The 16,301-nt window shown below is 43.6% G+C and overlaps 1 protein-coding gene across 1 annotated transcript; it reads left to right on the plus strand.

Moving 5' to 3' along the window:
• The first annotated feature begins 12,830 nt into the window (after positions 1-12,830).
• Positions 12,831-13,151, plus strand: SMIM32 (small integral membrane protein 32). Its single transcript, XM_074156578.1, has one exon. It carries the CDS (start codon positions 12,831-12,833, stop codon positions 13,149-13,151), a length of 321 nt encoding a protein of 106 aa, XP_074012679.1.
• Positions 13,152-16,301: the final 3,150 nt, after the last annotated feature.

The following is a 16,301-nucleotide window of genomic DNA, read 5'->3' on the forward strand; positions in this document are numbered from 1 at the left end:
TGTGACAAACTTGAATTCAACAAATGGATTCTAGGCATTTGTTGAAGAGCCAAAAAATATGAAAGAGGAGGTAAGGACCTTTATCTTTGGGAGCAGTCGTTTGCCATCATTTTCCTCCTCTCTCCTTACATATTTTAGCAGAGCTGCATGATTTTGTGTCTCACATAATGTAGACTGGATAATTACCAAACATCCCATATGTTGTAGGTCATTCCCACGGCTGTTGATGCTTGTCTCCTGGTTCTCCATCAGCATGCATCCTACCAAGTTTTGATATATATAATATATTGAGTAGGGGAGAAGGATTCCTTTTCAATAATAGAAAAGGAAAGAGGAAAAAAAAAGAGAGAGAAATGTTTTGAAGTAGCAGAGCAAAACATTTTAATTGAGCTAGTAAAAAAAAACAGCCCAAAAAAATATCAAAATCTCTCACAAGATGGCAAAATTTATCCAGCTCTGAATTTGAAGGATAGATGCTGGGGGCAGGCTGGAATCTGGAGCAGAGACAAGAAATTAGACAAACAGCAACTGTAGGAGAAGAGGGGGTATTTACATGAGACGCGATAAGCAGCGCAGCACCCGACGGAGGGATTCGCAGGCCCGTTCATTAGTGATTGACATTTCGGATCCCGAGGTGAAGAATTCCTGAGGCTCCAACAGTCTCGTGTTTGGGGGAAGGTAATGAGAGCATTTTGTGAGCAAAGTAGGTCACAGCTCAGCAGGAGAGGCACGTCACCACATTAAACTATGAAGATGCATAGCTTCCAAGAGGGTTTCTTTTTTCCTGCAGTTATTTCGTTTAGTCAAGTATAATCTGTATTTTAAGGAAAACAAGATGGTCTAATTTATGGGTCACCCCATTGTTCTTGCAACAGCTTTGTGAAAGAGGAGAGTGATTGCACCCTCTCGCTATAAAAGATTTGGGTAAGTAAGCTCAATTGTCTGAACAATATTCTGCAAATGAGTGTAAAAAATTATATCAGGGAACAAAGCATGAGTCACACAGAATTACTCAATAAGAAACAGCAAATCAACTTGCACGGGATTTGGGTAATGTGGATATCTCCTGAAGTTACGCTTCGCTGCAGCAAGCAGTCATGATGGAGACAAGACACACACAGAGCAATAAAAAAAAGAACCACAAGAGTTTCAAGAGTAATAAGTAGAAAATTTCAGGTGACAAAAACCAAAACAAAACTCAGTCGCATCATATATCTGATAGCTCACGTAAACTCTGCAAAGTGAGCCCGGTGATCATCTGAAGAGGTCTGAGGAATACGATGTTTTGCCCGCTATCCCGTCAGGAACAAGAGACTAATGACAGGAATGATTGAGGGTAGATTTTGACACTTGAGAGTACATAGAGTAGGTGTAGAAAAGATTACAGTTATGCACACAGATGGAAGATGTAGATCACTGGAGAACAGAAGTGTGACAGCATTAAGACAGATAAGTAATTTATTTTATAGGAAACGATTATACAGTTAGGAATTGTGGGGCTTTTTTTCCGTCAGAGTGAAAGGGAAAGAATATCTGATTTTCTTCCACGTGATCCACAGGATGTGTCATGTGCTTCTGGTGGTGTCAGAGAGAAAGAAAATGGTTTAGAGGGTGGGCGAACATTTGGATTTCTACCTGATTGACAATGTGCAAGTCAGGGAATTGGCCCAGCATCAATGAGTATCTAATCAATTTTGGCAGTAAATACCACCAACACTGCAGGAAAATGGTCGTGTAACAGGTTCAGAATCAATACATTGTCCTATATTTAAAGAGCCACCACTGAAATTTATAATGACTTTACTAATTCCCTGTCCCAGGCTTCCCTCTGTAGAAGCTGGAACAACTAATAGGTTTAGGAGTGGGGTTTTTTTCCCAGTGACATGATGCACAGACCAGAAATGTTCTGCATCGGGGTACTAATGCTTTTGTCTTCTGCAGCAAGTAAAGGCATGCTTAAAGCAGGATTCCAACATCAAAATGGTTTGTATTCCAGCACACTGAGGCCAAATCCTCTCTTATAGCCAACCCAGGAGTTTCACATAAATTAAAAGACCAAATCTGAAATTCTTTTAGAAGATGCTGGAAGAAAAAAAAAGATCTTTGAGAAGCAGCTTGAAGTAGCTCAAAGTTATTTCAGAAATTAATTGACTTAGAATTACTACTAATTGGCAATACTACTTGGGCACCAGGTAAGCAATTATTTATTTTATAAAGTAAGAGCTCAAATGTGTGTTAAAAATGGAGGGCAGAATACTTGTACAAAACATATGGTGGGGGTTTTTTCCCTAATAATATTCTATAATGTTATCTGTAAAACACATCCAGACAGTACAAAGCTACCAGAGCCTTTCAAAGTCTTTTGAATATTCTTCCTCCGCACATTCGAGATAGAGACATTAAAAGTTGAACAAATCATCAAAAGAAATGTATGTGCCTAAATTCCCTTAGTTTCAGTAGTCTACATATTTTCTGAGGATCTAAGTCCAGAGACACCAGATGGTCGTTTTTCTCAGATATTTAAGCACCTACACATGCAAATAGGTGCCCAGCAATATTTTCAAGCATGTTCAAACACTTTGCTCTCTAAATAACCATTAAAAATATTGATGCAACATTTTCATCCTACGAGATCTTTCTAAAATATCACAGGGAAAAATACTTCCATGGAAATTTGTCAGTAATTGAAGTGTATTTGTACCACATAGATGAAGTGGGTACCACATAGATCTGTGATATTGCAGCCCAACACAATACTAGACAGGGCAAAGAAATGACAGTGGTTCTAGGAATAACCTGGCCCTGGAAGAGTTAAAAACTCCAGTTAAAGCTAAATAAAAACTACAGCCAAATCTGTTTGTATCACAACCACAGAGTTATCACTGACTGTGCGCACAAAGCATCTGTGCGCTCCCGAGGTTCAACAGCCAAACGTCCCTGGCCCTCCCTACTTTACAGGATCCCCCCCAAAAAATGGATGGGGACACAAAAACAAACACTTGGGAAGGCTGGTTTTAAGAAATACACCTGAAATTTACCCTATAAACGTACCGAGGCAGCTCAGGGCGGAGAAAACCAGAAGTACAAATGCTAAACAAAAATACCAAGATTTATCCCCCTCTTTCTATGAATGTGGATTTTGTGTACTCTAATGCCAGCAGAGCTCTCGGTTAAACCAAACAGCCTGTGCTGGGTTTTATTAAGAAGGAATAAGGTGTTACTTTGGTTTTTAAAAAGAATATATGATAAGTTTTGTCCTAGAGATTTTTTTTTTTAGTTCCTGACACTTCAGCAAATTATTTTACAGCAAAATAGAAAGGGAGACCACCTTGGAGAACAATTAGAGAGGTTTTAAAATGAAACAGTTACTGGAATAAAATAACAAAGTTACAAGGAAAAATCTCTTAACAATAATTCATAGTTTTTTCTCGAAGGGAATTAACGGAATTTTATGACTTTGATCTTCTAAAGAATGAGTTTCTTAACTTCATTAGTCACTTTGCTTAATTTTAAATATAGATGCCAAGAGAGATAAAACCCCAGAATTTTAAAAGGGGCAGTCCTTTCTATATTTGTCAAAAGTGCCCTACTGAAGTTCAGTTCAAAAGTTCAGCTAAAGAGATTTTATGACAGACAATTTGTTATAATTAATGAGCATTCATAATTAATGGCTGGCCTGATGTAGCCTTTCAGAGGAATCACAACCTTTTTCTTAAAGATCTCAACGTAACGATTTCTCTTTACAATTGCAACATTTCTCTCTTCTTCAAAATTTAGCAATGGGTAGCAAGAGTTAGATAATTCCACGATTAACCAAAGTTAAAAGTACTTTAGCTTGCTCTTCTCAGAGACCGTACTAACTGTACTGATTATAAAGCATGAATTTTAATAACAATACTGTACTCTATTTCTCACCAGCATAGGTTCAGAACTAATTAAAATACAACGGGAATGTATTTGCTTCTCTCTAGGCAAGGAACATGACTGAGTAACAACATCTCCTTGCATTGTCTCAAAAAGAAGCATTTAATAACACTGTTTTCTTCTGCAAAGTTGTCAGGTGCAGTTTTATTTTACTAAGAGGGAGGCATTAGTTGTAAATATTTCAAGGGGCTGAGATTTGAGGTATTTCTATTTGCTTTATGCTTCATGCAGTTTTCCTTTTATGAACACTGTTATAGATGTGAAAAAGATAATATTGTTAGTCTAAGTGATACTAGTTTTCAAGCTTTTCAAATTTATTTCTGTGAACTTGCGGCAATGAAATTTAAACCAATTTGTTTGCTCCATGAAAGAGCAGGTGTTCCCGAAGCAATAAGATCTTAGATTATTAAAATAACCCCTGTCACATGCTGATAGATTTTCTTTCTAAGTGTATTCCAGGAGCATAAGTTTCAGACCACTTTTGCTGGGGGCATTTTACAGCTTCCCTGGGGAGTGGCCAGTGTCCACCAGGATGCTACATATTCAGAGAGAAGCCACCACCCTACGATGGAGCACCTCTCCAAGGCTTCCCAAAGCAAGGGCTGCTCCAGCACGGTGCAGTCCCATCCCATTTGGCCACCACGGGCACCTACCTTGCCTTCACTAATAATAATTACAGTCTTAGGCAATGAGAGCCAAAGACACCGAGCCATGAGAGTTAATGAAGAGGGTGAAGAGGACTTACGAGGTTAAGCCACATTAACTGGAGAACGAAGACGATGAGTAAGAGTGGTTTCCCTTCCACAGACGTTGCCGGCCAGGATTGCCGCTCACAGGTCTCTTTTCCCATCTCTGCCTGGCAACTGGGCTTTCCTCTTCCTCCTGGTTTATACAAACACACAAATAACCAAAAGCAAACCGTGCTTTCCATAAAGTCCTGACCAGTAACCTGCCATAGAAACAAGGAGAGGGTGCTCCGAGGTTTACGGGGAGCCTTAGAAATGGGGAATACGAGAAAAATTGACTGATTTCGTCTGATTCAAGGCTGGGTCTGCTCCAGGCAGGGATGTTGCATAGTCACTTATATAATTAAATAGAGCCTAAATATAGAGCGCTGACAATATATATCAAGTTCTTCTCCAGGATTCAGACTCCATCACAGAAGGAGGAATAAACAGACACAGAAACCTGACATACAGGTCTATGAGCCTTTTTCCAGCTTTTTTGGCAAATATGTCCAGTGAAGAGTGCAAATCTTTCAGATCAGCTCTGCTGAAGGAATTGAAACTACAACTTTATCATTTTCTTGTTCATCTGCAGGTGATTTTGGAGAGTAGAAAAAGCGAAAAGGTGTTTTTTCTTAATAAAGGATTTAATCGAAAAAATCGAAAAAAATTGAAACAAATCCTTTTGTTCTGCCATCCAACAGATGACTTCAGTTTGGGAGACAAGAGTTCAGCTGATGGAAACCTTGGCTCTGCTGAGGATTGACCATCCCTTGCTGTGGGCAGGCCACCCACTTCCAGAGGTGCTCCATGTGTCTTACAGAAGGTTTCTATCTTAACACCAAAAAGACCTTTGAGTTAAAAATAATGAGCAATGTGATTTGTTGAGTCAGGCTGTTATGAATGACAAATTAGAAATTATAAAACTGTTTTTCTTTATCAAGCAGCACACAAACAATTAAACTCCCCAATTCCCTGGCCTGCTGAGGAACACTGTGTTCAATTTTCCCTTAATTTTTTCTGCAGTCATAGATGGAAATATGCCTTAAAGCAGTAGCCAGCCACCCTGAGAGTCTGGTACTTCCCAAAACAAAGTTTATCTAAAACTCCAAAGTTTTTGCCCAGTCTGAGAAGGGTGATGAGCTCTTCTCTAATTTGATCTGCTGTTCCTATCTCCGAGGGACACCCAAGGGGCTGCGAGCCAGCCCTGTTTCCGTGATGGTTGTTTCTCTGAGCTAATGCTGCAAGCAGGCTGAGTTCACACCGAGACCAATAATAAATAATCGACCTCGAGCAGCACATCTGCTTTATTAAGCCACGTAAACAGGGCGGCACGGGTGCAGCAAACCCCAGTGCTGCTCGGAGGGCAAGGACAGCCTCGCTGGGGCTGTCTTAGAGCAACAGGACCAAGGTTGAACTTTCCAGAGAGTGTCAATGCCTATTAAGATTTCAGCTCCATCATTCCCAGGGTTCAGCTCCCTCTTCCACCCCATTTTAGATGGTTCTTTAGTCTTTTTTACCGCATCAGAGCACCTTGCCACCTTCAGCAATTAATCCTCCAGACCCCTGCAGGTAAGGAAGGATTATCAAGTCCATTTTTCAAACCGGCAAGAGGGCTGCAAAATAGACAGCTTGTTGCACAGAACCTGATCAGACAGATATCCAGGCTTGGCACGTGTGCAGGGAGGCAGGGGTGTCCCTTGTCTGTAAAAGAAACTTCCATACATAATGTCCAGGGGATGACCTAAGTTTAACAACTCACCCTCAGTAATTGGTGTTGACTCCCCTCAAAATTTACAATCGATATGGACCTTAAAAAAACCAAAGCAAAAATCAATAACCAGAGAAGAAAGAGGAACCCTGTCTGCCCAACCTGTCATCTGCCGTCTGATAGACTCAGCCACAGCTTCCCATCACTGACAGACCATGCCCAGATGCCTACAAGAAAGGAGGAAAAAATTCTGACACCAGACAGTGAGTGGTACAAGCAAGAAGCCATGAACAAAGACAGGTTCTGATAATAAAAGAACTCTGTGATGATCTGTGAAGCTTCCTGAACAATCTTTGTCTCATCCCAAACACTTAATGCTGCCAAAACTGAGGTAGGGAGAAGCAGGGCAATGCCAGAGGAAGAGGATTTCTAGCTGAGAGTTCAACACTTTCTTCAAAAGATGATGGTGAGACTCCAGCCCCTCCTGATCTGAATTCCCTACAATGAAGCTAATATTATGGTTAAACATGAAGCCTCACAGCACACCAGCGGAACAGGCAGAAGGAGGGTTATATATACAGGTGGGATGTGTTTTGTGCAGCAGCCCAGAGAAAGACTCATTTTATTCCCTTTGAGAAAAGACATGAATAGGAGAGAGATGAAAAGCCCTATTCCCCACAGCCTCCTCAAATCCGCTTCTGGTACCCGGAGAGCGTATTCAGGATGGGACAGGCATTGCCTTTGATTCATATTGCAGGTTGGTAAGGGATTACTAGCACCAAAAGTAAAATGTAATCAAAACTAAAATCTCACAGTGAGTTGTAATGCTTCATTCCTTCTTTTCTTAAATAAAATTCAACCCTCAATAATTGGGGTTAAACACTGGGAATACAGACAATGCCTTCAGCACATAGCCTGGTTAATATACATACCTCTTCTTGGGCGTATCTCCCTGGGTAGTGACAGCCTGGACCAGGAACCAGCCCCAGGGAGCACCGTTGTGCTGCAGAGACAGGACTGATGTTGTCACAAGCTGACACGTCCAGGCAGCCCGCGGAGCAGCCCGTGTCTGTCTGAGGACTGAGCTGACACACACCTGGTGGCCTGGGCAAAACCTTTCTCCTGCCCAGAGCTGGGCTGTCCCGGAGCCCAGCACAAGTGTCTGCATCCCCTTTCGCACCCAGCTCAGCTCAAAAACCAGTGCCTCGTGACTAGAAATCGGTTTGAGTGTAAAGGAGGTACCAAAGGCAACCTTCCTCTACAATTACACTTTCTGCCTTCACTTCCAGAACGCCCTCCTGCTTACGTTCTACATACATGGATGTACTGATGCTGCATCCCCTGGAGCATCACTGGACACCCACCCACTCCTGGCTGTATGAAACTCTATGAAGTTGTGCTTTTCCTTCTGTGTACACCAAGCAAGCTATTGTGAAGAGAAAACAGTTATTTTCGGGACACGGGGAATCCACATGTCTACCACACAAGGACACAAACCCTTTCACTACAGGTGAAGCTCCTTGCACTGCCAAACCCCTTTAAAGCTCTACCGAGCTGCTGCAGTGTGCGGGACCAGTGATGGGAGGGCAGGGAGGCTGGGGTGGTCACCAAACAGCCGGAGTTATTTCCCTACATCCACTTGAGCAGTGACAAAGCTTACCTGGATGGCAGGAGGTGCAGGATGCTTATTGCCCATCGTCGATGGAGCTTGCCTCGATGAATCACGATGCTCCTCACAACTCAGAGAAGAACAAAGGATTCAGACACAGCCCTGATAAAATGCACACGAGCTCCCTTTTTCACAGACTTCTCTGGAAACTTTCTAAATGCTTCTGTTTCAGCTGGTGCGAAAATACCCTGCAAAACCTAATGTTAGAAGTTAGTTTTAAATAGCGCACACAAGCTCTTTTGAAACAAAATATTTTCAAGATGCTTTTTCACTTGGGCCAATTTCTTCAGGCATCCAGCCCCCTATTTAATCACCAAAGGCAAGATCCACAGATTAGGTGTCTAGTGCTTAGTTTTATGGCCCTGCATTTGAAAATATAGTCCTTAATATCAGATTCTCAGGCACCTGGAAATAAGTGTTTTCCTTTGGAGTGATTAAAAAAGGAAATGATCTCTGTATATATATTTTTTTTTTTCCTTTATATGGTTTTAAGGCTGCTTTTACGCAGCAGTGGAAAGTTACAGCCTGTGATTTGTTGCATTCTGGTCTGCTAATAGAAACATCCCCCTGACTCCCGCTCACTCCTGAGAGCAGAAGGATCGTAACGCAGATTGTAAATGGTTGCATTACTGAGAAAGATAATGTTTCTTTCCACTTTCATTTCCCTCAGTTGATATTTATCGTGGTAGGGGTTGCGTAAGCGTATGAGAAAGAGAGAGATCATGCATTATTTACCAGTCTGGAAATGGGGAACGGCTCCAGCCTTTCACAGAGCGGCTGAACCCCGAGCAGTTCCCACCCGCTAAGATTTGCATCGTGTTTGGTGGGAGCTTGGCTGAAGGATCGTTAAAGCAAATATAATCGCCCTGCCAGCCCAGAGAGTGGCAGCTGAGTGGTGCTGAGGGTCACAGGCTCCATTTTCCCTTCTTTCTGCTCTGGATAGTTTATGCCACTATTTATTTCACACTATGGCAAGACTCGGCTCAGGCCAGAACTGCCACCAAGTCACTGCGACCGTCGATAAATTCCTTGGGGTCAGCTCCAGGAGGCTCCAACATCTCTGAGAAGCAGCTTTTTGCTCTTGAAAGTAGCTGGGAAAAGACATGCTCATAGGAGAGGATGAGACAGGAGTAGGTGGAGGCCTGTCCAACCCCAGGGACTGTCCCTGTGATGCTGCCATGGCCGACGATGCTGACCCAGCTTCCAAACACGCCGGGAAGTTGCAACACTGAAAAGTTTATTATTGTTGTTAAAGTCCAGGCAGTGTCAGAGGCTCTATGTTTGTCCTTGCAGCGCCATTGCCAGTGCACATTAAAAAACTAATGAAAACAAGTCATTAAATGCTGAAAATCTTAAAAGAAAAAAAGAAAAAGAAAGCAAGCAACAATAACAATAAAGCTACTAAATAAGAGATAAACTAATGAGTACAAATTACAAGGAACTGAAGACTTTAAATGGTCCTCCAAATTAAGGAGAACAAAGGGAAAGGATCAGCTCTCATTTTTGCAATTAAGGTATTATTTATAGCAATTTAGCTTTTTCCAGATTAAGCCTCGATACAGTGCTGCAGAAAACACATCTGATTTGCTCCCAGGGCTTCTCATCAGTTTCTCTATCAGCCCCAGCAGCCAGCCAAAAAAGCAGGAGGAGTTTTGTGCACTCCCGAGCCTGCATGCACACAGGGTGCTTGTAGAACACCCAGAGGATTTATCCCAGCAGTGGGCGGTTGGACCGTGAGCATTAACAACGGTTCTCAACCCAAAGCGCGAGCACTGGAGCTGAACTACTGTATCTTTGGGGCAGGAAACAAATCTAAGAGTGAAAGATAACATTTTGTAGGAGTAAAAGGGGAAAAAAAAAAATAAAGATTCTGGCTCAGTGTCTGCATGTGAACGGGGGTGGCAAGAGGGGGCACCTTGTGTTTGCAGAGAAGGGACTTGCAGCCACAGGAGGTCATAAGGAGGCACTGACCTGGCAGAGCATACAGCCCATTTGTCCCCTCCCAGCAGTGAGATGACTGTCCCATTGGTGGGACTGTCCCATTCACCTCCAGGGACATCTCCGATGGCTCAGGAGGATGATCCCTGCAGGGCTGAGGGAAGAAGGGAGGTGGAGGATGAGCTCATGGCCACCGAGGAGCCATCCTGGCAGAGCCCTTCCTCCCTCACCTCTGCCCAGTTTGACTCCAAGCTATGAAGCAGAGCACCACAGGGCTAAAAAACCCACATTTCTCTGCAAGGACAAAATGCACCCATGACTACAAAATTCATGTGCATCCTCTATAGCATTCCCCCCCCCCCCCCGCAGAGTCGGTAACATTTGCAGAGAAGCTGTTTATAACAAACTTTTTGCTAAAGTATGCGAAACATTAAAACTGTCCACGCTATTTATAGGACTCGGCCCCCAGATGCCTTCCTGCTTTTCCTACAGACTAATAAAAACAATAAAGTAAATAAATAAAAAAGGACGCAAAGTTCGGTTAAACTCAGAAACAGTTCAGGGAAGAGAGAGCCAAAGACGGGATGGTCCTGGGAAGACATCCAGCCTAGCAGACATCCATGCTGTGCTGCTGCTCACAAACTCTCTGATTTCAAGGAGGCACGGTAGGTAAAACAGTTGCAAACTATATTAGCTTTTTTTTTTTTTATGACTCTGTTGATTTTTCCAACCCCTGTGCTGGCTGCCTGCCTCGGCGTCCTGTTCTTTGAACCTGCACAGAGTAAATAGGTGTAACTACTGTGGCTCTGCGGGCAGGAGATGTGTCCCCAGGAGGAGCAGGGTACAGGCAGGGAAAGACCATCCTGGAGAGCAGCGTGTGGAAGAGTCAGCACTTGGGCTGAAAAAGGGGCAAGGAGGTTGGGGGGAAAGAGAGAAACAAAAATCAGGAAAGCCCTCAGAGGAAGACCTCCTTGTAAATTCAAAAGGTCCCCAAGATTTGGAGGTAAACACCCAGGTTTTCCGAGGACAGATGCAGAAGGATGTGAACAGGGATGTGACAGCCTTCGACCGTCCCAGCAGAGTTGCTGGAGGCACGAGGGGTTTAACTGGAGCACCTGGAGCTTGACAAGAGACCAGGAACGGGATGACCAGGGCCTCAGAGGGTGTTGCCCTCTCGCAGAGACTTCATTTCATTCTATTTAAATCTAACTGACCAGAAGTTTTCTCCTCTCTTCATTCCCCCTCTCCCAGCAGAAACATTTATTAGGCTAATTGAAACGTTTAACCACCCGGGACTGTTGGCTGCAATATCTCATCATAAGCAGCTTTAAGCGTTTGCTTGGATCAGCACCCTGGGACCGGAGAAGCCGTTTCCCCCTTTCCTCTGCCCAGTTCCCAAGTGCTCCACTCCCTTCCTCCTTCCTCTCGCCCTCCGGGTTCTGCCCCCCTGCCCCTTTTTTCGAGTTGCAATGCGTTAAAATAAAAGTATTAAGGGGCGCTTATCTGATGCATGGGAGCCAGGGATTGAGACAGCGAGCTGGCAAGCAGCCAGCAGCTAATAGCAGCATAAAAGCAATTTGATGAAGAAAGAAAAAAAAAAAAAAAAAATTAACATGCTAATTGTCAGGCTGGAGAGGGTGCTGGGGACCATATAGAAGGAAGAAAGAAGAAAAGAGAAAAAAAAAAAAAAAAAAAGACATTTTCTGATTACTCTAGGTTTTAACAATAGAGATCTGAAGAAGAAAGAAAGGTTTTGAAGCAATTTTCTTCTTTTTGTCCCATTCTCTCCTACCCTCCCCCAGCTCAGAACCTCTAGCTGGAGCCTCAGGCACTCACAGGGGTTTATCGGAAGATCTCTTCCTTTTTAGCATCGTGTCACTGCCAGATGCACCACGGGCTGCGGAGCCGGTCGGCACCACCACGCACTTCTCCCCTTCCCACGGTGGCAAGTGACACTGCGGTGGAGCTTCTGTCGGGGGGAAAAAAAAGTCATGTTTGAGAGAACCCTGCACAGTCCCACCTTGCAACTGGGCTGAATTGAGGGCAGGGAGGAGGTTTCCAAAGAACTGACCCCCTCTCCCATTCACAGGGAGGCTTTTTTGGTGGTTTTTTTTTTTGAACAAAGGGATATTGGTCAATTTTTATTTTTTTTTTTTTTTTATTTACTTTTCTCAAAGCAATCGAAAGGAGTGCCTGGAAAGCTCAAGCAGAAAGCTCAGCCCTCTTAACGTGGGCTCCACAGCGTGCCGTTAACTGGGATTGAGAAAGTCAACTAATGCTTCAACAACACCAGGATTTCAACAGCACGGAGCCTCCAGAGGCAGAGAACCGAGACAGCAAATTCAGCAGGATCTCAAAGCAGCAGCAGCTGCCTCTCCCCGCAGATGCCGTTTAACCCCGGATTTGTGTGCATCCCACTTCCGAAAAGCAGCTGGAAACCCATCGTGCCTTCCCTGCACGGAGAGTGAGCTCCCCTCTGCCCGGCTGCCAGCGCCGCAGCCTGTTCCCATGCAGGTGGAGAGGGGCTCCCAGCAGATTCCCGGAGCTCCCAGTCCGTCCCAGCTGACCAGCAGATGATCCAGCGCATTTCCCCAAAAGAGTTGTGCTGGGGAAAACGAGGGCCAGGACACGAGGTACCTCTATCATTTTTGATTAATATTTGTGGGTGAATGCTGTAAATATGAGCCAAGAAGATTTAAAAGAAAGTCACTGAGCCATGTAAGTGAATTAATTTGCTTTTAGACAAAATGCAGCTGGTTTTCAGCCTTTTACAAGCAGGAACATTACTCCTTTCCTATGCCAAAGACTGACTGCATTTTCTCTCCTGCTTTACTTCAACTGTGGAGGAAATTTAAGCAAGAACATGTATAGTGAATTGCTAAATTCAACCAGCGCCACTGAAGCTCACCTCATCATTCAGACCAACACGCCCTACCTGAGCAGCACGCCGAGACCCGTGAGCTCCTCCGCTTTTTACATGTCGACAGCCAGGGTGTTAAAAGAAGGGGAAATAAATAAGCCAGACCTGGTGACTTACATCATTCTGTTTTTCTTTCTGCTCTTGACTGTGACATTCATTGTGCTCTTCATAAACTGCCAGCTGAAAAATTCTTTTTTTGCTACTCTTCCTTACGACAGATCGCTCCGAGAAGCGAGGAGCCCGTGGAGGACACAAGCTGTCTGACACTAGAGAGAAACTATGTCTTGCAGCAGGAGCAGGCACCAGAAACCCTGGGCAATCAGGCGTTATTGCCATGTGGCCGCGAATGGATGTGACCCTCTTTAAACAGGCTGCGTCGCAGGAAAAGGCTGCTGAAAAACACGCTGTATGCAAATCGGAATAGCTGTAAATAAAAAGCTCTGTGATGAACTAAAGAGAGAATGCTTTAGCAAATTTATACAGTTCTGTGCAAAAAAATTGCCCCCTGATTCCAGATTAAGCTCTATATGTATGCAAATGTCATCATCCACCCATTCAGTGTCCATACAAGGATATTTGCATTAACAACAATCTCTGATTTGGGCATGTGGTGGAGCTTGTTACCCGTGTTTATGAAACCATAGCATCAAATGTAAAAAAACACAGTATATTTACCTAAGGGCTCCGAGCTGTGGGTATGAGTTTACTTTCCAGACCCATTTCTCTCAAGTGCTGCCGAAGCTGCGTGGTAATACAGCGGGAGTCCTGCCAGGCAGGAGGAGAAAACGAAAAATGTTTATTTAGACTTTTGATTGTGATTCTGTTAAGGGTGGGTTTGATGTTTTACTGCATCATTCAACAGGTTCTAAGTTACCATTTATGTGAAACACTAAATACCTAAGGAATTTGTTTTCAACTTTCTTAAGCTACAACGGACATTCTTCGCCACGGCACGAAACTAAAATAATCAAGATGGGGAGAAGGAAGGAGGGAAAATAAATATCATTAATATGTATGTAAACTAATGAAAGGGGAGAGCAGAGTGCTCTGAGTTCAGTACACAAAGTAGACAACTTCTGAAAGCCATAAAACACAGTTTTACAGGAGCAGTTGCTTTAATGCACAATATCCCCACTCCTTGTTCTTTATATAAATCTGGAACAGTTAGGAGCATGCTTTATCAATATGGCAACAGTTTGATCGCTCCCCGGCAAAAAAACACTGGTTTAAATTATTAGCTACCTGATTTTGTTCTAAAAGCTCCTGCTTAACTTTGTTAGCTGACACGCTATTTTATAGATGGTTAGTTTTAATAAACTTGCGGTTACGGTACAATTCCAAATCAAACCGCACAAATCCCAGAACCGTATTTCCGTATCCCACAAACAGTGGGCAAAGGCCTTTTGGGGTGGTTTTTTTTGTTTGTTTCTTGGGTTTTTTTAGCCCCAGTAACTCAACATACAACCGAATTGCAGCTATTCAGAAACACAGGCTCCTAAATCCTATTTTTGCTCCGGTTTTTGCTAAGTGGATCACCTATCAGAAAAAACGGCGTTCAAGTGGTGTCAGATGCTGCGCCCCTAAATCCCTTCTTAACATGCAGAGCACAGCACAAGTGCTGTGTGTGTATATATGTATATAACTTATTTAATCCAAACGAAAAGATTTTACAATGCAATTACAGACATACAGGCTCGCACTCAAACACCCAGACAGAAGGTGCACACACGGGAGCCTGTTTGCAAGCTTTTTCTTTTTTTACACAGAAATTGCACAGTCGATAACACTTCCATGTCATTGTCTTGGTTACCATGTTTTATTATGCTCAAGTAAGTTAAACTACTATATAAGAGGCTTAAATATTTTATTCCTCAGTAGGTGGCCAATTTTTATCTCCTCTGAACCAAATTTAACTGGTGTAATTCCAAGTAATTACTCTAATGTAGAAAGCGAGAATAAATTCAAGTGTGTTTATCAGCCCTTTTTGAATAAATCAAGTTTTATCAAATCAGACATTTCTTATTTATTTTTAAGTAACGACAGCTTGTTTTCAGCTATCAGCCACAATGAGTTTGGTCTAAGAATTTCTGTTGGCAAAAGCCTCAGAACCTGATAAAGCATATGTTGCTTTGTACCCTCCTGTACTTTATTTAAATGTTCGAGAATAACCCTGGAATAATCCTATTTTTCTCCACAGCCCGATAGTTGGAATAATACCCCAAAAGAACCTGTCATGCTTAGAGTGCTGATTTTCTGGGAAAGCTTTTATGCATGCCCTGTGTTGCTCTCATCAATACCCAGAATCACTTCCACTACAGAAAAAAAGTTCTATCAATGCCATTTTAACCGATGTATGGAATGTACGTATAGAAAACATCTGATATATTCTCTTTCACGAGGCCCAAAATTCAAGCTGACCATAAAATCCACTTCCCGACCACAGGCATGCCAGAGAGGGACCGATGGGCATTTATTCACTTGTAACTGGATTATTAGGTGCATGACACACACGGGGTCCCAAATGTATTCTCCATCCCTTCCCCTCACCTTCTGCCAGTCACAGTCCTGCCCTGACCCAAATACACCATTCACTGTGTCTTTACAGCAAACCCCACTTTCTCAACGTGCCTTTCAAAAAAGCCCCCTCGACACCGCTGGCCCTGCAGCAGCCTCCTGCCCGGTGGCTTCTCTTCGAGGCAGGTTGGAGTTCAATATGCCCAAAACTGAAGGACGAGTAAAACACCAGAAATCTGGGACACGATGCTGTGAGAAGTGGGCTGGCCCCAGTTCAGAGAGGCTCTTAATTATATGCTGTGCCTCATCAGAGGATGAGTAGCTCCCATAACGCTTTGGAGAGCATCCATACACTTAAATGCACGGCTACGTGCTCTGCTGAATCAGGACCTGTGTGTTAAATAAGGTTTTAACTCTTTTTCCTCTGGGCCAGGGAAACAACTCATCACTTCCACCTGGAAGCAGTGAGACCTTCAGCACCCGATGCCACCCTTCCAATGGATCATTATTATTATTATAGTTATATTTCAGTCTATTGGCTTTGATCTCTTAGTCCATGGCTGGTTTTGATCCCAGCTGCCTGAGATGTTGGGACAGACGCTGCCCACGGTGATTTTGCTGCAGTGCTGGTACCAGGTACCCCCAGGGGAGCCACCAGCACGATGCTCCTCTGCAAGAACACCCCAAAACTGGGAGCTCACTCATCCCACTGCTCTGCCTGAACACTGGGTTTGTTAACACTTCAGGGACCCAGCAGGACCCATCTTCTGGCATTTCCTAGCCGTAGGTGGGCTTTTCTGTGGGCATTGGCCCGCCTGCATTTCCCTTTCCCCCATGCAAAAATCAGGAGCTGAGCATTTCCTACACCCCACAGGGCCACCACAACTCACGCCTGGAAAG

Source organism: Numenius arquata, chromosome 11, assembly GCF_964106895.1.
Source record: "Numenius arquata chromosome 11, bNumArq3.hap1.1, whole genome shotgun sequence".
In the NCBI taxonomy this organism is placed as follows: Eukaryota; Metazoa; Chordata; class Aves; order Charadriiformes; family Scolopacidae; genus Numenius; species Numenius arquata.

What these genes read in the sequence shown, in the direction of transcription:
- SMIM32 (XM_074156578.1), top strand. Translation starts at nt 12,831, where the DNA reads ATGTATAGTGAATTGCTAAATTCAACCAGCGCCACTGAAGCTCACCTC.